At 40.7% G+C, this 25,350-nt stretch overlaps 1 protein-coding gene across 1 annotated transcript; it reads left to right on the forward strand.

Annotated features, from left to right (window-relative positions):
- The first annotated feature begins 587 nt into the window (after positions 1-587).
- rps6ka5 (ribosomal protein S6 kinase A5) lies at positions 588-22,497 on the forward strand. The gene is made up of 17 exons (XM_015003410.2): positions 588-972; positions 4,061-4,132; positions 4,676-4,894; positions 4,994-5,109; positions 5,183-5,284; positions 8,145-8,228; positions 8,335-8,438; positions 8,520-8,670; positions 9,680-9,841; positions 11,130-11,255; positions 12,341-12,474; positions 13,448-13,541; positions 15,276-15,446; positions 15,777-15,968; positions 17,901-18,060; positions 21,008-21,171; positions 22,028-22,497. Exons 1-17 carry the CDS (start codon positions 903-905, stop codon positions 22,319-22,321), a joined length of 2,415 nt encoding a protein of 804 aa, XP_014858896.1. The 5' UTR covers positions 588-902; the 3' UTR covers positions 22,322-22,497.
- The last annotated feature ends 2,853 nt before the right edge of the window (positions 22,498-25,350 follow it).

Here is a 25,350-nt window from a genome sequence, read left to right on the forward strand (position 1 = left end):
ATTAATGTTCAGATTTGGCATTGTTAGATGCATTTAATGTGCTTGTTGTTGTGTTTGTCAATGAACACAGCTGTCTAGTTTCGCAACAATTCTTTAAAAAAAAATCTACTTTTCTGAACGTGATAAGTCGCTTTTGACTGAGTTTGATTTCATGGTCTGATTATTTGGAGATACAGAGGAACTGCTTCTACTTCAACAGGAACTGATCCATTTCATGATATGCTGCCTTTATTGCTCAATATTCACTGGTTCCGGTGTGATGAAACATTTTAGAGATCTTTAGGTCAATATATAAACACCATGTGGAGCTACATATATTTTCTGACTTACATTTTCGTCTTTTTTGTTCTTTTTCAAGCCTACCATGCAACACTTTCTATGCAGTTTAGCAGTATTGCTAAATTTTGCGTCAAACAATATTTTACAGATTTACAGACCGCAGAAATCTGTGAAATCTAACTGTTTTTTTTTCAAACATTTGTTCTGATATTATTAACCTCGTTTAACTAATTTTAAAGAATACATTTAACTCTAACTGGAGTTCTGACCTTTCACATTAGAATGTACGGGGGTATTTGAATGCAGCATCTGTCATTTGAGGAAGGCGGGACTATATGTCACTACTAGATGGCCATCCAATCCGAGCCTAAGTCTTACCATAGCAACTCCAATCAGCGAAGAGGGACTGTCTGGTTGCGAAGGTAGTGGTCGTGGTTATTTGCTGCTAGAAGACGCAAGTGCTTCCTCCAGAGCTTCCCCGCGGCTAGGCTTAGTGACAATTTCTTTTGCTTATTTATCAGTCAAGCTCACCGTGGGTGACCCATTTCTGTTTTTGCATGATAATACCGCAAACTAGTTTGAAAGGTGAGCCTAATCTGCTCTGAACATAACACGAAATTACAATGCCATCCCCAATGGAGGGATCTTCCAGAGAAGGTGACCTGTTTACTGTGAAACATGAGCTGAAAAATGGTAAGTAAGCTTGTCAGCCTTCTGTAACTTAACGCAGTGCGTTTTAATGTGCATATGTACACATATATTTTACGTACACTAACGCTAAAGGAGAAATGTTTCCAGGTTAGCCTGGAGGAGTCAACTGTCACTGTCAGTTGGGCGTTTGAAGTCAGCGCTAACATGAACGTCGACGTTACTCAGGGATAGCAGAAGAAGACTAACGATGTCAGGCTGCTGTTTTAACTAATACCGCTACTCAGACCCCTGCACACTACGATTATCTATGCGTGTTAGAAACTGCAGCTAACTGCTAGCCTAACTTCCCCGTTCTCAACCATGGTAATAACATTAGCTTAAACTGCTTGGTAATTGACAGCATGCTGTAAGGTTAAATCAGAGCATCCACCAAGATTATGCTAAGTTTATCGCCTCAAACATGACGCCAACTTGTCAAATTCATGTCTCATTTTAGAAAACGCGACTTCATTGCAAATGATTTGCAATGTCAAGACGTTCTATAACTCTTATAACTGCAACCATAAGCTATTGTTACTAATGTTACTGACAATAAAGGAAAAAATGAATGCATTCACCTTCAGGTTAAATTTCCTGAGATACATTTTTACCACTAGCTTTGTGTCTTAGTAACTGCACATAACTACAGCTGTTGGTTCTATAAAGGTCAATAATTAAACATAAGGATTGTTCCTGCTATTATTATAATTATTGACTCAAACACACGGTCATCTTGAGTCTAAATGATGTTAGATTCACTTCACTTTTCATTTTATGTATTGCTTTTTTTTAAACCTGTTTAAGGTGTGTATTAAATTCACTGTAAGATGATAACACCTGGGATGAAGACTGTTTCCGTAAAGCCAGCTGACTGCACACCAGACATGATGTTTGTAGTTTTAATGCAGTATTACATAGACAGCATTACTGTCTATGTTTTAAAGGACCAGAAAACAGCCAAATTTGTCTTAAAAACAAAAAGAAAGTAGAAGCCTTCTTTCATTCTGTCGACTGGCAGTGAAAAGCAACAAGTGCGGATGAGTGGTTATGCTGATTTTGATACATAGACATTATGAAAGGACCTAAAAAGACAACTGTTGCAGTTTTGAAAGTAACTGTTTTGTTTAAGCCTTGATATAGCCTGATACCAGGAACCAGCCTATCGCCAAGAAAAATGACGCCATCACAAGAAAGTCAGTGTGAGATGGGAGCTATAACAGTCCACAGTGTTTGCAGCTTAAAGTTCCTTCCTCTTGCAATAATAGTAGTCACAGACGAATTACGTTTAGTGTTGACATGCATCAGTAATGGGTGTGTAGAGCTCTGCCATTTAGTGCAGAAGACTGCTGCCTGAAGTTTCACACTTGAGTTGCAGCTGTTTACTAATGACAGTGTTTCTGTTCAAGCTGCAACATGACTGTGCTTCCACTCCGGTTTACTACCCTGCCTCGAGTATGCAGCTTATAGCTGTCAGTGATTCCGTTTTCTTTTTTTCTTTTTTTTTTTTCTTTTTTTTTTATGTGTGTGTTATTGGATTGTACATCTACTCTGCTATGAGGACAAATTTAAATGTGGTTTTGACGAGTGTTAGACAGATATTCTGGTAGACAGAATATCTTATTTCTTATGAGGAGAAAAAAAAGTAGACCTGTCAGATAACGAGTCAAAAAAAACCAAAAAAACAACGCGCATTCAGATATATATATATTTTTAAATCTTCGTGAGAACCTTCCCCTCCAATAATTTGATGAGATTCCCCTTGACGCGCAGCAAGGCATCGTCTGGTTGGACGTTTCTGTCTGTCTATTAATAACCACTAAAATCAAACTTGGCCTTGGCAGGGTGCGTGCTCGACAAGGAGGTTATGCAACCAGGATCCCTGACCTCCAATTGGAAGGACAGCGCTATTGTTTCCGAACGAGTTGTAGCTCGTTTGGTTTGCATTTTATTCCCGCGTCGAGAAAAGAAAGGGGAACAGTTGGCGTAAAAAAAAAGAAAAGAAAAGAAAAAAAGATGAAAACAGCCGTATCAACGGCTGTTTTCAGGCGGGGGAGACGGAAGGAATGCGTTCACTACAATGGACATGCGTATCTAAAAGTGTGCCATGCTCAGTCAGCTGTGCTGGGTGACAGTGACCGAGGAAGATGTGCGGCTTTGCTGAACGCGCTGAAGCTCTTTGATGGGAGTTAATGACCTTTTGCTGGCTAATCCAGCTTGTTTGCCTGCGTTTGCATGTAGGAACGTCCTCTCCTCTAGGATATCTGGTGCAGAGTTTCACAGCCACTCGAACAGAGATGTTTTGTTCTCTGTTTTCTTTAATTTCTTTTATAGTGGAGTCATCTTTGCTTTCACTGAAATGGTTTCATGTCTTCAGTTTTAAAGCCCTGCTTGCTCGTCTCCAACGAGACGAGAAAGGGAACTGGCTTTGTTTTTTCAGTGACGTTGTCAAAGAATTGCAACATTTTTGTTATTTTGTCGTGTTATAAACACAAACTTCAACATCTTTTATTTGGGTTTTAGGGGCTAGACCAAAAGATTGTGCCCTTCCTTCCTTCCTTCCTTCCTTCCTTCCTTCCTTCCTTCCTTCCTTCCTTCCTTCCTTCCTTCCTTCCTTCCTTCCTTCCTTCCTTCCTTCCTTCCTTCCTTCCTTCCTTCCTTCCTTCCTTCCTTCCTTCCTTCCTTCCTTCCTCCCTCCCTCCCTCCCTCCCTCCCTCCCTCCCTCCCTCCCTCCTTCCTTCCTTCCTTCCTTCCTTCCTTCCTTCCTTCCTTCCTTCCTTCCTTCCTTCCTTCCTTCCTTCCTTCCTTCCTCCCTCCCTCCCTCCCTCCCTTTCTTGCTAATTGTTTTTGAACATTCCATATTTAATTCTTTCTGACCAGAATGCATTAGTTTATATTAAAAAATGTCTAAAGTCCTTTTATATTAAATTCTATCAAATAATCCTACATTTTTTTTTCTTTTTTTGCCATAAATCTTTTTTAAACCGCTATTATTTTCAGATATATTTCAATTTTTTTTATCTTGATTTAAGAATCACATAGTAAAAGAAGCTTTTTTAAAAAATAATTTTCTCTTGTTGATCTTTGCCCCCAGCCAACCTGACAGGCCACATTGAGAGGGTGGGCATCGAAAACTTTGAGCTACTAAAGGTGCTGGGCACAGGAGGTGAGTAGCACTGACCCTTCTCACTCAGAGAACAGGTGCACCAGGGGAGACGCTCTTCTTATTGGAGTAGTATGTTTTTAAATTTTTTTGCATTTACATTGATGAAATGAACGCTGCGTAGCATTTTTTGATTTTGATTATTTTTTTTGGCTCTAGTGGCCTTTATTTTGATAGTTAATTGACAGGAAAGTGGGTAATGAGAGAAGGGGGAAGACATGCAGCAAAGGTCGCCAAGGCCGGGAATCGAACCTGCCACAGGTGCGTCGAGGACTAAGGCCTCCATATGTGGGTTGTGCGTAACAGCACAACCCCTTTCGATTGATTTTTAGAACATTCCCCTGATACAGAGTCAAAGTACGTCTCTGGCCCGTCTTTCCATTTTCTTATTGATGCTGATTTTGCTTTTCTAAACAAGTTTTAACGTAAGACTCAGCAGTCCCGCAGAAAATAACAAACTTACGCCTGTTTTCTTAAGAACAGGCACGTCGTGCGAATCATTTCTCTTTTAACCCTTCGCCCTCTGTGTTTGTTTCATCCCGTCAGCGTACGGGAAAGTGTTCCTGGTGAGGAAGGTGAGCGGCCACGATGCTGGGAAGCTCTACGCCATGAAGGTGTTGAAGAAGGCCACCATCGTCCAGAAAGCGAAGACGGCCGAACACACGCGGACTGAGCGGCAGGTGCTGGAGCACATCCGCCAGTCTCCGTACCTCATAACGCTTCACTACGCCTTCCAGACCGACACCAAGCTGCACCTCATTCTCGGTGAGGACGCGTAAAGAGCAAACTGCCTTGTAAAGTTCTCTTTAATTTCTCTTTAAAAAAAACAAACAAAAACTTTTTTAAAAAAATCTTTCATCGCAGATTATGTAAACGGTGGCGAACTTTTCACGCACTTGGTGCAGAGGGTGCGGTTTAAGGAACAAGAAGTAGCGCTGTACAGCGGGGAAATCGTCTTGGCACTAGAACATCTGCATAAGGTGTGTTGTGTTTTGAATCTGAAGAGAATAATCGTGGTGTCTGTGTAACTTCTGCTTCGTCGCCTCGCCGCAGCTTGGAATCGTCTATCGAGACCTAAAACTGGAGAATATTCTACTGGACTCAAACGGTCACATAGTTCTGACAGATTTCGGCCTGAGTAAAGAATTTGATCAGGTAAAATTCATTTCCACACTGTGTTTGTCCTTTAAACAGCCTAATTTCCTATTCACAGCAGAAAGTGAAACTAGGCATTTGTTCCTGTTGGGTTTTAGCAAACAATACTTCACTCTTCATACCCAAAGCTCACCATCTTCTTGAACTTGAGTTTTTTTTTATTTTATTTTATTTGGATTTTGAATTTAGGTCAAATCTTCAACAAAATATAATGGTCAAAATAAAGTCAAAATGTTACAAGAATAAAGTCTTATCATGATAAAATCCAAATAATAAGAGAATGAAGCCTTAATATGACCAGAATAAAGTTGTAATATTGGGAGGATGAAGTAGTGATTTTATGAGCGCTCCATCACACAAAAAATAATAATTACCCAAGCTTTTATCTTAATAAAACAGCTTTTTTTTTTTCTCGTAATTTTAACACGTTCTCCTGGTGAAGTTCCATATTTGTTCTGCTAATATTACGACTATATTCTCGTAATTAAACAAAAAGTATTGTAGCCTCACCCTAATGCTCTGTTGTAGGGATGAATAAAATAAGAGACACTTTTTGAAAATGTTATTTCTAACAGAAAAAAAGTGGGGGGAAAAAAGTTTAAAGATTAAAATCAGAAATTGGATCGGGTATGAAAAGAATCTCAGATTATATTCCTAAACCGATAACAACCCATTTTCAGTTTTCTGCTGAAAACGGACAGATTTTATTCAAAGTCCTGTTATTTCACGTGATCTCACATCCTTCGCAGGGGAAACGAGCCCACAGCATCACACATCCTTCACTTTACCTACCAGTACATAAGAGGCCCTTTTCCAGAAACGTATCTCTTCAATTTTGTTTTTTTGCGAGATTCGCTTGGAAAGTCTTTATCCAGAAAAACTTGTTTCTTGGCATTATTCCTACAGCTTTAAGCAAACTCCACGCTACACGCACACACACACACACACACACACACACACAGGACAGCAAAAGCTCGCTTCCTGGCATTCCTCTCAAACAGCCACAGACGTCTGAGGAGCAACGCTCTCTGATACGCTGCAGAAAATATCCCTCCATCATTTTTTTAATGAACACTCTGGCAGCGTCTGGCCGTCTGCAGCTTCCAGCGGCGCTAGCCAGCCATCCAATCTGGACGTGTTCCGTTCAGAGTCCCCGGTGGTTCCGATAAAACTTTCTAGAGGTGAAGTCTAGTGACTGAAGACCGTCTCTGCACACTTTTTGTGTTTATGGGAGTTTTTAACAGCGTTTCTTCCTGACTCCTCTCCCAGCGTTGTTTGTCGCAACTTCACTTCTTTTAGGCTTCTTGATTGTTGCTCTTTCTGTGGATTTAGGCAAGTTTATGCAAGTAGCTCTTTCCTTGTGGCCATTTCATGAGTTGCGAAGATCGACATACATTTAACCATTTAAGTGCCAGCTTAACTGATTTGATTAAATGTGTTTTTCTGCTATTCTCTATTCTTGAAACGTAATTAATTTGAGTAAAATAAATAGTCTTAGATTGGTCAGCAATTACTATTTATCTATTTATTCCCTTTTAAAAATACTTGGATTTAAATTTAAAGGGTTAAAACTGTGTTTGTTTACCTCCAGTGTTATGTTTGAAACATTTATCAAAAAAGAAGAAAACGGTGTTGATGCCTAAAACATCAAAATATGACTATTTTCATGAAAACTAAATGCAAACATTATAGCATAAATGGTTCTATACTCAAATGGAGACAAAATTTTACCTTTCATTGCAAGTCTGTTGGGGAAGTTTGGCGACGAAGATGTTAAACGCGAGTATCGGGCAAACCATAAGAGAACCCCCAATGGAATTAAATCGGTGTTGTTGCTGATCTTATTGTTTCAAATCCCGGTGGTACGCTTTTAAATATGTATCCTTCTACTCTCCTTTATTGTCATGTTTTAAAAAGAAGTAATGAAAACGTTGCTTCAGTTACATGCATTTAAAGGACAGAAATACCAAAATATGTGGTTAAATACGTGGGACTTTTCAAAACATTGATGGATCAAAGTTGACAAACAAAATAATTTCTGATGTTTATGCCCCAAACTGTTAAATAGCCGAAATCATCACCAAATATGAAAAAATAAATAAATAAAATAAAATAAAAATATATATTAAAAAAATCACCATGGGAGGCTTACAGTGAGTGTTAATGAATAAATTACTCCAATTAAAGGTTATTTTTTTCCCAGCTTCTGAAATTATGCTAATGCCATAAAAAATAAACTTATTTCAATACATTCCACACGTCTTTAAAAGGAGTGCCAGTAATTGTACAGGGTGCTGCGAAGCCTCAGGACATTTTTATCCGTCTACACTGACGCTCTGAAAAGGATAAAATTGCAATTTGTAGTGAGCAGTTCCGGTTTTTACTTGGAACACATTCATTTGAAATAATCCATTAGTTATGTATTTTTAATTAAAAAAAAAAAAAATATATATATTTTTTTTTTACGTGCGAGTTTTTTTCACTCGTTTCAGCTGGACACCTCTGAGTAAAGACGGCGCTAAAGTTAATTCGCCTCTGTGCGCCATCATGAATTTAGTAACGTTTGATGAAAACGCCTGACGACACCCTCGACGGTGATGTTGCTAGGCACTTGTCGTTCAAATCCGTCAAAAAAAGCCTCTTCAGTTCTAAAAGAAGAACTGAAGACGCCCGCGCGGCTGAGCCTCTCCACAGACGACACATCAAAAACATCTGTGTGAAGTGTCAAGTTGAATTTTTTTCTTTTTTTTTTTTTTAACTTCTATACTGACTAGCATTGTTGATGCTTCAACGAAGATGTCAAAGACTGCTTGCTTTTGAAATGTGTTCTTTGGTGGATTGATTGTTTTGTTTGTTTCAGGTTGAGAGGGCTTTCTCCGTTTGTGGCACAGTTGAATACATGGCTCCAGAAATAGTCGAAGGAGGAGATTCCGGACATGACAAGGTAAATTTGTGGCTTTAAAACCCCCCAAAAAAGTGACTGCTTTTTAGTGCAATGAATTTCCCTTTTTAACTAAAAAGCCTTGGGTTTGGGCTCTGATGCGTTCCAGGCGGTGGACTGGTGGAGCCTCGGCGTGCTCATGTACGAGCTCCTGACGGGCGGCTCGCCCTTCACCGTCGACGGAGATGAGAATTCCCACTCGGACATCGCCAAGTACGGATTTGCCTATGCGGAGCGTCAGGTTTTGTTGTCGACATTCTGCACTGCTGACGATGTTGGTGTCGGATGTTGCAGGAGGATTTGCAAAAAGGATCCTCCTTTCCCCAAAGACATGGGACCGCTGGCCAAAGACCTGATCCAACGACTCCTTGTGAAAGATCCAAAGAAAAGATTAGGATCCGGTCCCAACGGAGCAGAGAACGTGAAGAAACATCCGTTTTATCAGGTGGAGATGATGGAGTGTTTTACGTCACTTTACATTTCATTGCAAAAGTTTTATTTATTTTTTTTTACATTTTGTGACACATAGCTATAAACCTTAGTACATTTTATTTAATATACCAAAAATTGTGATGGTTGCGAAGGGAATGCAGAAAGAAACTGGTCAGAGTTGATGGGAGGGTCAGAGAAGGCAACTACAGTGGAAACCTTTTTTTTTTTTTCAAATGGCCTAGTAAAAGCCCAGACCCCTTCATTCAGTCTGGTAGAAACATAATCCCAGAGTTTCTGCTGTAACTACAGTGAAAACTGGTTGAAAAGCATCACACACCGATCTGATATCAATATCTGTATCGGACCGGATACTGAAAGAAATTCTAGATTGGGTATCGCCGTCAATGTGCCTGATCCACATTGGTGGATCTATTCAGTCTAGTTCTATGCTTTGTGCTCATGCTTTATTATTTCATATTTACAATTCCTAATTGCACTTTCTGAACCATTTGCTGCAGTTTATTTTTTACATGTTTGAGCATGTGTCTTTATTATTTATTGTACATCGGCTGTTGTTCTGACTGAACAAAGTTATGTTATTTTTACACGATTGACCAAGCTTGTGAAGCTATTGGTGTATTTAAGTTTACATTTATAACCGTGTTTAAAAAAACCCCAAACGAACAACAACACTTTAAGTCAATTCAGTGCTGGTTTTCTGTATCGGATCGGAACTGGCTGACACAGAACCTCAGATATCGGTATCGGCAACGGAAGGGAAAACAGTGGATTGGTGCCAAACTTTTGCGATTAAAGAAAAAATGTATATACATATTTAGTTTCGCTAGTTTTTATTTGTTCTTAAATAAATCCCTATTCAATACATCACAGGTTGTGATTGTACCTTCACAAAATGTGAAAGAGCATAAATACTTTAGCCAGTTAATGTATTGTGATGAGGTTTGCTAAAGGCTAGGAATGGTGTTTCATTTAATTTTTTCATTTCTTTTTTTTTTTTGTAGAAAATCAACTGGGAGGACTTGGCAGGGAAGAAGGTACCTGCGCCGTTCAAGCCGGTGATTCGGGACGAGCTGGATGTCAGTAATTTTGCTGAGGAGTTCACAGAAATGGACCCCACTTACTCCCCCGCAGCGCTGCCTCAGAACTGTGACCGCATTTTCCAGGTGGGTGAGCAGGAGGGGATGTAAACAACCAGACTCCGTGTTTTCAGCACTCTTTCTTTTTTTTTCTTTTCTTTTCCCTGCTGTTTCCTTAAATAGATACTCCTTTGAGTTGTTGCACAGTGTAACATTCAATTCTGCATGCCCTGTTTGCCTGGGCTTTGAGGCTGCAGGCGTTGTAAAGCGTTAACTCGGACGGTAAAAAAAAAAAAGAGCAACAACAAAAAACGACAAAAGCATTATCCTTTACTTGCTTTTTTGTCCGCTGCTATATTTGACGTACTTCACGGCAATTGAAATAATCGATTCAAGTTCTGAATGTCCTCAAAAGGTTGCTGTAAGTCAACATGAGTCTGTCTGTGTGCATTGGTATTCAAATTGACTAAAGGGTCTTTTATTGGAGTAATTGCTGCCATATGCAGCTCTCATTGAAGTAACAGATGTGAATGACTATTTTTGATGTAGCTTTGAACCATAATATGGCCCACAACTCCATGCCAGCTGATAGCTGTCTGATGTATTGCATGAAATTTCAACTCTGATTGCCTTCTGGATCCTTGAGCTCGGCAGATCAATAGATCCATTAACGGGCTTCTCTCATGAAATAAAAGGTTACGCTTCGAGAGCATCACCACGTCTATCTCGGTTACGCCTTCAGTCTTTGATTGCCAACTTCATCTTGGCTTTTTCCCCCTCTCAGCTGCCGTTCGCACACTCCCGAAATTTTGCGGTCTTTATAATTTGCAAGCCTAGCAATCTCTGAGATAACGACAGCAATCCCAGCTTAAGCCGCGCACTTGCTCCCCCGTGGTGCCTCACAAAACAAAATTAAAATTGCATTAAGAGCGCCAAGATGTAATTTCACGGCAGAGCAATCAAATATTCAAGCCCGGCAATTTAGGGCATCTCATTCATTCGGCATCCATCCTTCTGTCCATCCATCCATTGCTGTCATTGCGTACCACACAGCTGTGTGTGTGTGTGTGTGTGTCGGTGGGGGGGTGGAAACGGAGGGAGATGAACGCCAGCTCAAAGCTCTGGGCTCCCCACAGCTGGAATTAAGCAGTCACGCAGCACAATGACAGTTTTGACAATAGCTACAGCTGGACGGCGAGCTGTCACTCAGAAACGAGCCAAGAAGCGCAGTTTGGACGGGTTAAAGTCAGGAGGACTTTTACGACGCTTCCCCAGTGAAGGACGCCTCCTCTGCTCTTGCTCCTTGCGGTTTATTCCTCTCTAAATGACTCGGTGAAATGTAAACACAAGCGCGCTCTTCTGTTTCTGCTCGCAGGGATACTCTTTCATGGCCCCCTCCATCCTGTTCAAGAGGAATGTGGTGATGGACGACCCCATCCAGCTGTGCGGCGGGTCCGAGAGGCCGGGCTCCGCCGCCGTGGCCCGCAGCGCCATGATGAAGGTGAGACGAGCAGACTTGGGTCTCTCCCCCGCCCCCCGACCCATAGCAAAAACACACTTAAAACTAACGGCGGCCGTTAGATTTTCTCTGTTTCTTTGTAACAAGTTCACTTTTTCTTTTTTCTTTTTGTCGAACTTCGCTTGCGTCACTTTGCGATCCGCGTTCAGGCCTGAGCCCGTTTAATACACAATGTTTCTTTTTCTCCCGTGAACGCCGGCAATATGTTGCCTTTTGGGAAAGCAGAAACACAACGGTTTTAAGTCTGTACTTTGTTTCAGTCTTTTATCCCAGGGGATTTAAAAACAAAAAGAAAGAAAGTTGACAAGTAGACCATTTTTTTTATTTATTTTTTTTTATTTTTTATTTTTTGTACTTTTTAAAGGTTTACTTTCACACTTGTAAACGTTTTAGCTCGCGTGGAAGCCTGTTTCTTTTTAGTACCTAGTTCTAACTATACAAGTCAAAGTTTTAAGCCGAACTAAGCTTTGTTCCATGGTTTCTCATAGAAATCTGCTTTTCAAGTTGTTAGCCTTTGTGTGTAAACGGAGTGCGAGAGAAAAGAATGTTCATGTCTTGAGTAACTTTATTCAGAACAAACATATTCTTACTTATTAAACCTTTTCAATTCATTTCAATAAAAAACAAACTTTATTTATCCCAAGGGGGAATTAATTTTTGGCATAAGTCATATCATTCATTGGTCCATAATATAAATAATATATAAATTCCCAATAATATACGTAGAAACTATTGATGCAACTTGACATCAATTTACACCTCTGAAGCAGTTCAGAGGTGTAAATACTTTTGCAAGCCGCTCTATTTTGCCCTTCATTTATAATTGGAGAGCTTCTTTTTGTCCCTCAAAACAATAGTTTCTGTTTAAGTATTTTCTTTTAAACATACTTGGAGTTCATACATCTGAAGGAGTGAAGAAGCATTTAGTTTTTGATGTTGAACCTGGTTCTTGACTTTGTTTGACGCTGTTTAATCTGGTTTCTGTTTACCTCCTCCCCCATAATCTGTATCTCGGTCTGTGTTTGTAACGCATTGAACCACCGGTCCACCGTTTCTCTTCTGTGCAGGACTCCCCTTTCTACATGAATTATGAGATGGACCTGCAGGACAGCGCTCTGGGAGAGGGCAGCTTCTCCATCTGCCGCCGCTGCACGCACAAAAACACCGGACAACAATACGCAGTCAAGATAGTCAGCAAACGGTACAAGCTTCTTTTTAGAAATGTGTTTTTCCACCTTGGTGCTTCACACTTTGGTGTATTTATAGTTACATCGGATGCATCCAGCCCACCACTGGCTTCTCTAGCAAAAAGACAAACAAACAAAAACAAAGAAAACTGGGTATTGGTCAGCCTCCTTTTAAAGAAGGTCTTATGGCAGTATTACATAAGACATCCTGTGTGAAACTAATGGAAGAAAGCAGAGCGCCAGGTATGATCTCAAGCAATCCATCTCTTTTCACACAGTTGTTGCTTTTTGGTTCCAATACTCCCACAAACCCTGCTCGCATCTTGGACGCTCGCCGCCGCAGACTCTACGGCTCCTCACTCTCATTCACTGACAAATATCGCTCCAGATATTGGCGCCGCTTTATTAGGGAGGCACACAGCCGAAAAACAAACCTCATCTGGACAATCCGGGATAGAAATCGTGCTTTACTCGTCGAAGCTGCTTTGGCACATTTCTTGACATTTTCAGCGCCTTGAATTTGTCGTTTTTACCACTTTACAGGTGCAAACCTCTGTATCTCACTGGAATTTTTTAGGGGTTTTAATGAGTTTTGCATAATTTGTGTCACTGTCCTGCTGTAATCTTGAGATTCTTTTGCATCCCCCAGCAGGTTTTCTTCCACCATAGCCTTATAGTTAAATGTTTCTCATGATGAAACCATTCCCAGTTGTCTAAATGATTAAATGGTTTTCTGGAAGTGCTAAAAGTTACAGGTTGATGGAGAATAATTTGTTTTACATTCAGTAGCACAATCATACCTTCCATCCTTCCATTGGCTATATTCACTTGCCAGGTCACAGGAGTAGTGACCCAACTTGTTCAGTTATACATTTTTTATGAACTGATTCAGTAAAATTACACCAAAATCCAAAATACAAACCACTTGCAAGACACAGAGATCACCTGAGACGTTTTCCTCTTTGTGCTTGTTCATGTCCGCTCTAGGATGGAGGCGCAGACTCAGAGGGAAATAGCGGCCTTGAAGCTCTGCGACGGCCACCCGAACATTGTGAAGTTGCATGAAATTTACCACGATCAGGTAAGGTTGGATCCGTCAACGTTCGGTCTGCGGAGCCAGTGGGACCCGCAGCCTTATTAAGTCCTAGAACTGGAACAGGACAGATTAATGGGAGCCTGCCGGGAGCCTTTTTCGGTCTCTTTCTGCATCGCTCTCGTGTTGTCCACGAATATCTCTGTGTGCATGATATTTCAAAGCTGATTTATTTCTGAACCACAGCTGTATAAACAAGCTTTTTTTGTTCAGCTGAGTGGAAACAACCTAGTTTCACTTGCGCTGCTAATAGAGTTGCACACTTAACCCAAAGTGAGTGCGCATACGCTTTGACGTGGCTTACCTCGGTTATTTGGGAAGGTGTTTCCAAGCGTCTGACTGCACACAGGTTCATTAGCCAAAGTCCTTCATGCCCAGGAGCACCACTTTAGTCCTGATGAGCTCAGCGGGGTTATTACTGTACCTCGCAGGCCTGTGACCCAGATCAAAGCGGCGCTGCCTCGCTCCGTCTCCGCTGAGTCCTGCTTTTGTTCCTCAGATCCAGCGCTAATGAGAAACTGTACCCTGCTGCCCAAACGCTTTATTCTCCTCCATCTTTATTAGAGCCCTTTCACTTTTACTCAATACTATTATGATTTGATCATGAGATCGGGGACGGGCTGCGGCTGATCCATGTTTCGCTCATCTGTTTGGCATCCAGGTGAAGTTGTAACGGTTAATTAAATTTGTGCTGTTAAATGTATTTTTTATCAGCTTTATTTGGCTTGGGGATTGTTTTAATAGAGTGTGGCAAACATATAAACAGACCAGCATCAGCCCACATATGGGAATGTTTGCTAGCCTGACTGTAGGTGTGTTTATTCTGAAATGCACCAATTAGAAAGCCATTTTCTAAGCCGCTGTTTTTTTTTTTTTTGTTGTTGTCAAGCTTTGACCTGACAATAGCAACTTCAGCCAGATTCTACTGTGTTTTTAAGATTTATAATATAAGGGAATGTGAGCACTCTATTCAGGAAACACAGTAGTCCTCTCCCTCTTTGGAGAATGTGGACCGCTTCTTTTATTATATATATTTTTTTCATTATGTAAGGATCATCTGGGAATAATATCTCAATGGTTTACGAGTGCCTCCAAGGGGTCAGTTGATAATTGGACGAAATAATCAGGAACTAGGTCATGCTGTCAGGTTCACTTTCAAGCATTTTGCATGCTGAGGTGAATGATGTCAATCTAAAGCAGCCCAGCTCAACTCGTTTCTGCATTGTCAAATGTGTAGGAAAGTAATTTAGCAACGACATTATATCTCCTTATGACGATAAAATATGCAATCGTAAAATATTTCCACATTCAACACGCTTCAAGAATGAACGGTTGAAGGCTCATAATAAAACAGAGCAACTTTGTTTTAATGTTTAATGTACAGCTTTGAAGTTGAAATTCTCGCTCTCTCTCGCCGTCTGGCAGCCTTAATGAAGCTCTGACAAGACTTGGTTTGTCATACCTGATGCAGTTTCCTTTTAAATAGCTTCTTTTGTCTTTTGTGGTTCTCCTGACCTCCTTTTTAAACAACTCGGTGACATTGAGAACAACTATCTTTGCTCAGTCACAGCGTCCACACTGTTGTGTCATGAGCTAGCTTGTTCCGGTAGCGCTTCCCAATGGTGCATTCTTTGAGCGTGTTTTTGACTTTCCGAGGCCGATTAAAGTGAAAAATCTCTGAAACTAATGTGATGGGTTTTTTTTTTTTTTTTTTTGGTCTAGCTCCACACATTCCTGGTTCTGGAACTGCTCGGTGGAGGAGAGCTGCTGGAGAGAATCCGGAGGAAGCAGCACTTCAGTGAAACAGAGGCCAGCCGCATCATGCGCAAACTGGTGTCTGCTGTCAGTCACATGCATGACGTAGGAGTGGTGCACAGGGACCTGAAGCCAGAGGTACCACACATAACTCAAAAGAGCTACATTTTTATTTTTTTTCCATGTGTGTCTTTTGCGGTAAATGCAGCCTGGCTGGATCATATACTTTGAAGGGAGAATTACTGTGTTTTTCTGAACTGCATATGATGTGGCTTGTTGTCACTCTGACTCTGCAATCTTCTTCAAAACAAGAGTAAAATTGTTTGACCCTAACACGGGTCAGAAGGACCCCGGCCAGTCTCGATGTACAATTTAGCAGGCTCTTGACTGAACCGAGCAGAAGGAGAGAGAGAGAGAGAAGAAAAAAACAGAAAATGATTGCTGTCCGTGTCTCGAATTGCTTCGTAGAACCTGCTCTTCACAGACGAGAGTGAGAACTCTGAGATAAAAATCATAGACTTTGGCTTTGCGCGTCTGAAACCACCAGACAATCAGCTGCTGAAGACTCCCTGCTTCACCCTGCAGTATGCTGCCCCAGAGATCCTCAAATATAACGGCTATGATGAGTCCTGCGACCTGTGGAGTCTGGGGGTCATTCTGGTGAGTGTGCGACACATAATACTGGTAATCGGAATAATGAAGTGTAATTCAATATGCAACATGCTGTTGTTATCCCTGTCTTTTTTTGTTTTAGTAGTCATAAAATCACATATTTTACTAAATTGTGTAAAACATCAAGAGGTAAAATGCATAATGTTTCTGGCTCAAATAAAAATAGAACAGAGTTATAAAGTCAAACCACTGTGAATTAAACACATTTTTGTTTAGTTTGGTTAGGTTCCCAGTTACTCCGTGTTATCTTTTTGTACTTTCAAATAGCCTAAAAGTTTAGTAATAGCAGGGTGTTCACGGGTCCTTCAGAAGTCTTACATTCTGGTATTTAAAATTAAGGCTTTAAAATGTCTTAATTATAAAAAAAAAAAGTAAGTCTGTCTTAAATACATTAGTCACAGGTTTTAAATTTCGTCTTGGCAGAACTAACTTTCTTTTCTATCGGGCAAAAAGTTGAGTCACAGGAAGACATCATTGTGTTCTGTGACTCATTACTAACATACCCTTGCTAGCTAGCTAGCTTTTTTTTTGCGTCTATCATGGGTAAGTGCAAATTTATCGCAAGTTGGCTGGACAAAGTTCGTACATTTCTTTGGAGATATGAGTCTTAAATTCCATTCGTAATGGTCTTAAAAAGGTCTTGAAATGTCCAAAATTAGAGTTGGTGAAACCTGCAGATACTCTGAATAGCCGCGCTACTTGTACTAATCACATATGAGATGCGGAAGATGACTTCTGCATAATGTAGCAGTAAAGGCGCGTTGCTCCTAATATTAAAAAAATGAATGGTTGCAGGTAGGCACAAACATTTTATTATTTTTAAACATTAACTAAAGGGAAATCACGATTGGCCAAAGATGGAGATCACAGTTTAAAAAGAATAAAATAAATCTGAAATCAGCCACAAAATTCTGGTTTGTGTTAGAGAACCATACAACATTTTTCACTAGCTTTTAGGGAACATCCTTTGTAATGACTCCATTATATAAATTCATAATACTCACTATTTAAATCCGCAGATCCTCTTTAAAGTTTTTATTTGAGGTTAATCTATCCTAATCTTAAGCTTTGTACTCAGCCGATTTATTTGTCTTGTACAGTTTTTAGATTTCAAAAAGATGAATGCTGGGTATCCTGCATAATTTCCACCTAAGCTCCTGGTGTCCTGTGGTAACCGGACTCGATTTAATCTGAACAGAAAATGACCAAACCAGCTCCTCCAAAAAAAATGCCATCCTTATCTGGTCCTTTTTTTTAAACATTTCTGGATGAAGGAGGAAATAGAAAAGGAGACTTTGTGTGTGGACAAAGAGAGAGGCACAGATAGCAGAGAGAAATTTCTGCTTCTGTTCTGGCCAGTCATCCATTCAGAGCAATGGCTTTTATATTTATGCGCCGCTTTGCTGTTCTCCCTGCGGGGGTGTGGGAGGGGGGGATACATCGCAGTCTGCTTTATGAAGCTTTGATAAAAACGGGTTCTGACATGCTGTGTGCACAATGCCCTGCAAGCCAAGCGAGCTGAGACGGTAGCCAAAAGTGCTCTTCCCCCGCTGCTGTCCTTTTTAATGAGAAATCTGAGGGCAGACGTAAGCGGGCGAAGGTGAGAGCATCCTGTTTGCTCAACCGAGCACAGGACACTCTACTTTTTAGTGCCGCCGCAGCCACGGTCAACAACCTCCAGCATAACAATGAAAAAATGCGGACGGTCGTGATCGGTCGAGAACGCTTTTAAAGCGTGCCATATAAGCGCCGGCGCCTCGTTCCTTTCCCGGCTCCATCCCAGGGCGCCGCGCCGTAAAGTAAAAACAAACATTTAACGGTTTGCGCGCCACACTCGGAGGATGTGTTAAGCATTAGAGCATATAGTGCCGGTGATTAGGTCTGTGCCCCTGATGGATGCTGGTTTTCCTCTGGTTTCAGTACACCATGCTGTCTGGACAGGTGCCTTTTCAGTGTCAGGAGAAGAGCCTGATCCACACCAGCGCTGAGGAGATCATGCACAAAATCAAGCAGGGGGATTTCTCTTTTGGAGGCGAGGCCTGGAGAAATGTGTCCCAGCAGGCTAAGGACCTCATACAAGGTGAGGCTGTAACCTCTCACTATGTGTTCTGCTACAATATTAAAAATACATAATTAGATACAAAAATAAAGCATCTTATTTTGTGTTAAACCTACACATATCGGTGTATTAAAGTAGTTGATTTGGAGGTAATTTGGTCTAAGACACTCTTCAATACAAATGGTGGTTTTCAACCACATGTATTCATATTCGACTGTGTATTATTCTATTAGTTTTCTGATGTTTTATTCTTATAATTGAGTAATTTCTAGCATGTTTTGGTGTAACCCGATCCTAATTGGTGGAGGACTATTTGGCCAACATTTCCAACTTCCTCTAAACCTCAGCAAAGGAACGCAGCGAATGACAGTCGGACCAGGGACTGGGGTTGTCCCGTCAGACCGTCAGTTCCCGAAACTACACAACAACATAAAACTTGTGAAAGTGCGTGCGGAGTCAGTGCGACCCTGCCGGACTGCGCACAGAGTGAAAAACACTTGTGACTCTTAAGAGGTTGAAAAACCTGGCTTTTCCAAGACTCTCAGTTCATACTGAACTCAATAAATTCGCAGCAGAGAGAAGTAGCTTCGTAATCCATTCCTACATAAACATGGTTGTTGTGGAGTTTTTCCATCTCCACAACAACCATGTCTTTGGAAGCTTCACACTTTTTCCGTTATCCAGATGATTGATGGAACGGTGCTCTGTGAGGTGTTCAAAACTTGGAATATTACTTTTGAAACCCGCTTTAAGCGTCCCTACATTGTAATTCCTGACCTGTCTGCTCTGTTCCCTGTTTGTTTACGAATGTTCTAACAAACCTGAGACCTTCATAGAACCTGCATTTATGTGGGCTCTGTCTGATTGGTGAATTTTGAACAAAGATGATTACCCTTGATTTTATGTCGGGGTATCAGAGTAAATACCACACATCTGGAAAGCATTCGCAGCGCTTCACTTTTTCCTCATTCTGTTATGGCACAGCGCCATCCCAAATTGTATAAAGCTAATTTCTTTCCTCAAGATTCTACACACAAACACTCCATCATGACGATGTGGAAAATAGCTTTGAGAGTTTTCGCTAATTTATTTCAAACAGAAAACCAAGATATCACATTTATGTAAGAATGAAGAATTTTGCGGAAAAGAGAATAATTTAATACTATCTGGAATAGGGTTGCAACGCAAGAAAATGTGGAAAAAGTACTGCGAATGCGTTCCATATGCACTGTACAATTGCATAATTTACATTAAAACTACGCATCACTTCCTTTCGCTTCATTATTATGCACCACTTTGTGTTGGTCGATGACATTACACCCTGCGAAACGCTCAAATGTTCTCATGTGAAGCAAACTGGTTTAAAGGGCACGAAAACCTTTTCTAAGCTGGGATGTAAACATGTCGGCAGCATTGCAGATAAGACGCACAGATTTGAACTAAGATATAAAATTGCTGTCAAAACAGGAAGTTTGTCCTCAACTGAACTTCAGTGGAGCATTCATCATGTACTGAATTATACGGTATATTAAACTGGTTTTATGAGTAACGTGTATCAACTCGCCACAAGCGTCTCGGTAATGAACCATTTTCTTTCTCTGTCATAATTGTTATGTAACAATGTTGATTTTTTTTTGTGTGTGTCTACAATTACCCACTTAACTTAATTAATGTTACTTTTCCCTTCTTTTCTTTGTTTTAACTTGAGCACCTGACCCTTGGTTACATCCTTATTGACTACAAGGCTAGAAAACCTGTTGCTTAGAGCCACTTCTTCTTCCTGGAACTGCCTGTTACTGTCTGTGGGTTGCATCTGATAGATATCATAATGGCTCTTTATCAAACTGTAGGTGACCCAGTTGCATAATTTAGATCACCATTTTTAAATAACTGAATCATTATTCAGAAATTTTCCATACGGTGTAGGGCTGAAACGAAATGATTGTCAACTGATTTAATAGTCGATTAATCGTTAACGGACTCTAAAACAGGGTATTTGCTGAAAGAATGACGTACTCAAAGCAGTAATTAGGTCAAAACCTTAACAAAAAAAAAGTGTCTAAGATGAAATAAAAAACATTTGTCTGTAAATCTATTGTATGCAGAACTCCTCAAGTGGCATTATTAGCTTCACCCAGTTCAAATTTTGTAAATAAGTTCTGTTTAGCACCTTTTACTATCTAATTATTCACCAGTAACCTAAAAACAATCAACAGATCAACTCTAGAATGTATAAACGAAGGCAGAAAGCGCTGAGCTCTTTTACTGTTTAGCTGTCGATGCGTTCTTTGCTACAAATGATCAAGCATTCATTAAAAGGAATTCTAATATTGCATTTTAGGCAATATTAGATTTCTATGTTTATTTTCCGAGTTGAATTATTTTTTATTTGCGTCTTTTAACGTATTTTGAAAATTGTGTAATTTGCAAAATGTGACCGTTTTCAAAAATCTGATTAATCAATTAATTATCAGGATAAATGATCGATTAATCGATCACTAAAATGGTCATTAGCTGCAGTTCTACTGTGGTGGTTTAAAACTCTTCCCTGTTTGAACTGAATCAGAAATGCAGACCATTCCCAATAGATGGTGACCTGGATATGTGAAATGTCGCTCTGCCCCAGTCCATTTCCTGTCATATTTTTCAAAAAATAATTATTGTTTTCCATACTTTTGTTCTTTCAAATTCCAACCTGTTTGAGAGCAAAATCCTCATTAAGAACATTTTTAACACGATAATCAAGCACTGGAGAAATTTCAGAGCAATTTTACACACAATCATCATCCCTGCTATCGCCCCCTGCTGGCTATTAGCCAACAGGAACATTGCGAGCTCTCTGCGTTGGCTTAAGCACCTGCTCGGGGGAAGAGAATCACTTCCTTTGTGGGACTCACACATGACTCACCTTCCTCGCTCATGTGTTAAGTGAATTATCTGAGTCTCTTTCCCCCCCCACCCCCTGCAGAGCTGCTGACGGTGGACCCAGACAAGAGGATTAAGATGTGCGGCCTCCGTTACAACGCCTGGCTCCAGGACGACAGCCAGCTGTCCTCCAACCCACTCATGACCCCCGACATTCTCGGCTCCTCGACTGCCTCCGTCCACACCTGCGTCAAAGCGACCTTTAACGTAAGAGCGCCGCGAAAGAACGCTGTTGTTAGAAAGTAGGTGAGAATGTTCTTTCTATTCTAGTAGCGCTCTCCTTCTGGGAGCCCGCCGCCAAATCCAGCGAACCTCGTTTAAAGAAGTCGCGGAGACGCTGAAGAGTCATCGTTTGATGTCGTCGCAGCTGCATGTCGTTTGGGTTGTGCGTCCGCTGGTTTTAGACGTCTGGATGCGTCTCAGTTGGATTTAAATCTGGATCTTGACTGAACCATTTTAACACAAGATTATCCTCTTAGCTAAACCATTTCTCTTCATCGTTGAGGGATTTTTCTTTTCTTCCCTGTTTGTTCTGAGGAAAAGCATTCCCACAGCATGATTCTGCCACCACCACATTCAATAGAGAGGGATGGTTTGTTTTTCTGCCACACTTGGCAGATTACAAGGGAGTTGCTGTTGCTAAAAACAAGCCTGTTGCTATAAGCAGTTGAAGGGCTATTTTGTTCACAGAGACGTTATAATCCACTTTTTAACGGTTTTGGTTGTGTGTGGTTTTTGTTTCTGTTTTATTTATTGTTTTTGGTTGTTGTGTTTTATTTTGGATATTTGAAATATTGTCTAGTATTCTTTACAAAATGGAGGTTTATTGGTCCTTGAGAGAGGGCGAACTTGCAATATTATGGCAAGTTACTTGAAAACGGTCTGAAAACAATATTACCGCAAAAATTACTGGGACAATTTGTCACCCTGCAGTATTTGTTGTGGCGACAGGCCTAATTAAAAACACAGCTCTGTATTTAACAAACGCAACAGAAACGTTGGACCAATAAAACGAAATAAACATTTGACCGACATCGTCGTCTTCCCTCCTGTTTCATCTCAGGCTTTCAACAAATGCAAACGGGAAGGTTTCCGCCTACAGACGGTGGACAAGGCGCCGCTGGCCAAGAGGAGGAAAATGAAGAAGACGAGCACCAGCACGGAGACGCGCAGCAGTTCCAGCGAGAGCACCCACTCCTCCTCCTCCTCCTCACAGTCTCAAGAGAAGACGCTAACGGAGGGCGAGCCCAACCCGCCGCCTTCCAACAGCCCCCCCGTCAAAATGCCGGGCGCCGAAGAGACGGACTGCGGAGACCAGAACGCACTTTCGGCCTTTCGCTTCTCGGAAGGACAGTGAGGCGGCAGGCGACGCATCCGGACGCAGTTTTTGCTTCGACGGACCGTGGAGTCGACTCGGTTGCCGCCTCCAGCTCCGTTGCATGGACGTCTGCATGTCACCAGAACCGAGCATGCAGCAGGAGCAGCAGCTTGCACCGTAATATCAATCAATCAATCAATCAATCAATCAATCAATCAATCAATCAATCAATCAATCAATCAATCAACCAATCAATCAACCAATCAATCAATCACCATTAGCAATAGCCTCTCTTCTCTTTTCTTTTTCTCTGACTTTCACACTTCCTCTGTTATCAATCAGGGTCTGGACCAGGCAGAAGTTGTCTTTGTTGTCTTAAGGGCTGCCCCACCGTCCCGGTCCAGGAAGATGGAAGGGAGAGACGTCTTTACTGTCGTTATAAAAAAAACGAAACAAACAAAAATAACCCCAAAACAACGTCGGTCCTCTCCTCGTTCTTTGTATCTGTCCGTGTCTAGGCGTCTTTTTTTTTTTTTTAAAGGGAAACCTGTAGTATTTAAACTGCGGACGCTTTGTAAGGGAGGAGAAGACGCCAAACCAAACCTCGGGTGAAATCGAGAGGCTGAGCTTTTATTTATATGTGAATTTTAGACTGTAATCTATTTATCATAAGCTATATTGTTAACTTATTAATGGTTCCAAATGAGCCTGAATAGAAATAATGGATACATGCGAGTGTTCAGAAAAAAAAAAAAGAAAAAAAAGAAGAATAAACAGATATTTTTGTGTAAGTACGGTTCCTTATCCGCAGAAAACACGGTGGGTTTTGTAGACATGACTGCGGCTGGATGGTTATTAACAGTCATGTAGACTTTAGTGTCATGGACGCAAAGAAAAAAAAAACAACAAAACAGCCGACGGTGTTGATGATTGTTAAATTAAAAAAAATGTATGCATAAAAGATTAAAGAAGAAAACATGTGAGCATTTCAGCCCACTGTGTTTTGTAGTTTCTGCCCAAAACGAAGCGTTTCTCGTGACCCTGAGAGCAGAGCCGAGTTTGGATGTGGAGCTACTTTAAAACTTAAAATGGCCGCTTCTCTATTACGGTCCAATCCTCCGGGTCGGCAGCGGTTAGCGCGGCGTTTAGCGCAGCGGTGGGTTTTCCTTGGGTCGCGCTGCGTCCAAAAAAAAAAAAAAAAAGAAAAGAAAAAGTGAAAAATTTTAATTGCGTCCTTCCCACTACAGTCAATTAGATCTTTGGGAGAATTCAGATCCGCTCGATGTGAGATGAAGTAGAGCTTTCTCTGATTGACGATTGAAAATGGCCGATTTCAAGTGGTCTCCCGTTCAGAAATAACGAAATGCAATTACTTTGTAACAGGAAGGTGGTTTTCGTTGTGTGTGTGTGTGTGTGTGTGTGTGTGTGTGTGTGTGTGTGCCAAAATTGCAGCCGAATCAAGTAATGTCCGGTTTCCAGCTACGAGTGCAGAGGTGGGGATATTTCAGGAGCCTGCAGGGCAGCAAACAAAGTCGTGTTGCTTTCTTGGAAATCTTCAAACTTTTTTTGTTTAACAGGGACAATAAAAAGTATTCACCCATCTTGGATGTTTTTAGTTTTTTTTAAACATTTTTTACTGCTTTGTTAAATCATTCATGAGCAACAATTTTTTTTTCAGTTTTTTGACAAACCCCCCCCCCCTTAATCTCAAAAGTGAAAACTGATTTCTACAAATTGATAAAAATATGTAACATAAAATCAGTGACTGCATAAATATTCACACCCTTTCAAGTTGGTCTTTGCAGTTTTCCGCCAATCGTCCTCACAAAACTGTTTGAACTCTTTCGCGGGCTTTTCTAGTCCCGCCACAAGACGGTTTTTTTCTCCTGATGCGTCTTAACAATTTTTATTTTTTTTTTTGTCAGATTTGCTTGTAATTTTTAGTCTTCATGCTGTAATGGTAGCCGGGTGTCTTTGTATTGCAATTGCTTCACAAACTCACTTCACTCATGTGATTTCTATTCCTCTAATCATAATCGTACTGGCTGGACCTCTGTTAACTGAAGTCAAGTCACTTTGAACCAAGTGAATATTTATGAAATCACTTGTTTTATGTTAAATACTTTTATTTATTTAATTATAGAAACAAGTTTTCACTTTGAGTTCAAAGGAGTTGTTTTTTTGTGTGAAAGACAAGTCTAATTTTTTTTTGCTCATGATTGATTTGCTAAACGATAAGTAGGTAAAAACATCCGAGGGCGTGAATACTTTTTAAAGGCTCTGCATGTCTGACTTGGATTGTTCTTCATCTCTGATGCTGCCCTTGCTCCTCCTACCGTGTGTGAAATAAGGAACCGTGCAGACATTTGGTTAGTCCTAGGTTTCTAGTGCATGATATAATGTGAACTGAAACATAAACCACTTTTATCCTTTTTTATATTTATGGCCTTTGAGGCAGATTCCTACTTGATTCAGTGTGAGTTTGTTTACCTGTACATTGAAGAGCCCCGATTCAATGTGGGACTTTCAAGTTTTACTCCTTTGATTCGTTATAAATGTACCAAACCCCGCTCTTTTTTAACGAAGGCGCACCGATTGAGCTTTGACCTGCCGACACCAATTTCAGCCGACTACAGTTTCTCTTTATAAGACGTTTTTGTAGCTTTAAGGTTTTCCGTTATTTCAAAACAAGACTAATTGATTTCTGATTTGAAATGCTAATGCTTTTTAGCATCTCATATTAGAGATTAGCACGGCTTCTTAACCAGGTAAACCCCATTGAGATCCAGATCTCATTTTCAAGGGGGACCTTCTGAGAACGGAGAGCCTCTTGAGATTTCTAGAAGGCTGCCAAACATTTTCAAATCCAACATTTCCATAACAGAAAGAGGTCAAAAGCTCTAAAAGGTCAGACTTCCTGAAAGTATGGTTTTTAAGAGCTGGAGTGGTGTGTTCACTGCCTTGAAAAAAGGTGGGATGTTTGAGTTTCCCATCGGTGAGAGCTGGCAAAGCTAAAAATGGTCTGATTTCAGTCACTCTGTGCATCTCAACTTTTCTCCCTCTGGCCT

This window comes from Poecilia mexicana, unplaced genomic scaffold (genome assembly GCF_051168715.1).
Source record: "Poecilia mexicana isolate PSO_F unplaced genomic scaffold, ASM5116871v1 scaffold_22, whole genome shotgun sequence".
NCBI classification, from domain to species: Eukaryota; Metazoa; Chordata; class Actinopteri; order Cyprinodontiformes; family Poeciliidae; genus Poecilia; species Poecilia mexicana.

Excerpts from the sequence above, each read along its gene's own strand:
- rps6ka5 (XM_015003410.2), top strand. The coding sequence starts at position 903 with ATGCCATCCCCAATGGAGGGATCTTCCAGAGAAGGTGACCTGTTTACT. Across the intron at positions 8,439-8,519 it reads TCCCACTCGGACATCGCCAA|GAGGATTTGCAAAAAGGATC; the intron begins GTACGGATTTGC and ends CGGATGTTGCAG. Across the intron at positions 21,172-22,027 it reads GCGTCAAAGCGACCTTTAAC|GCTTTCAACAAATGCAAACG; the intron begins GTAAGAGCGCCG and ends GTTTCATCTCAG.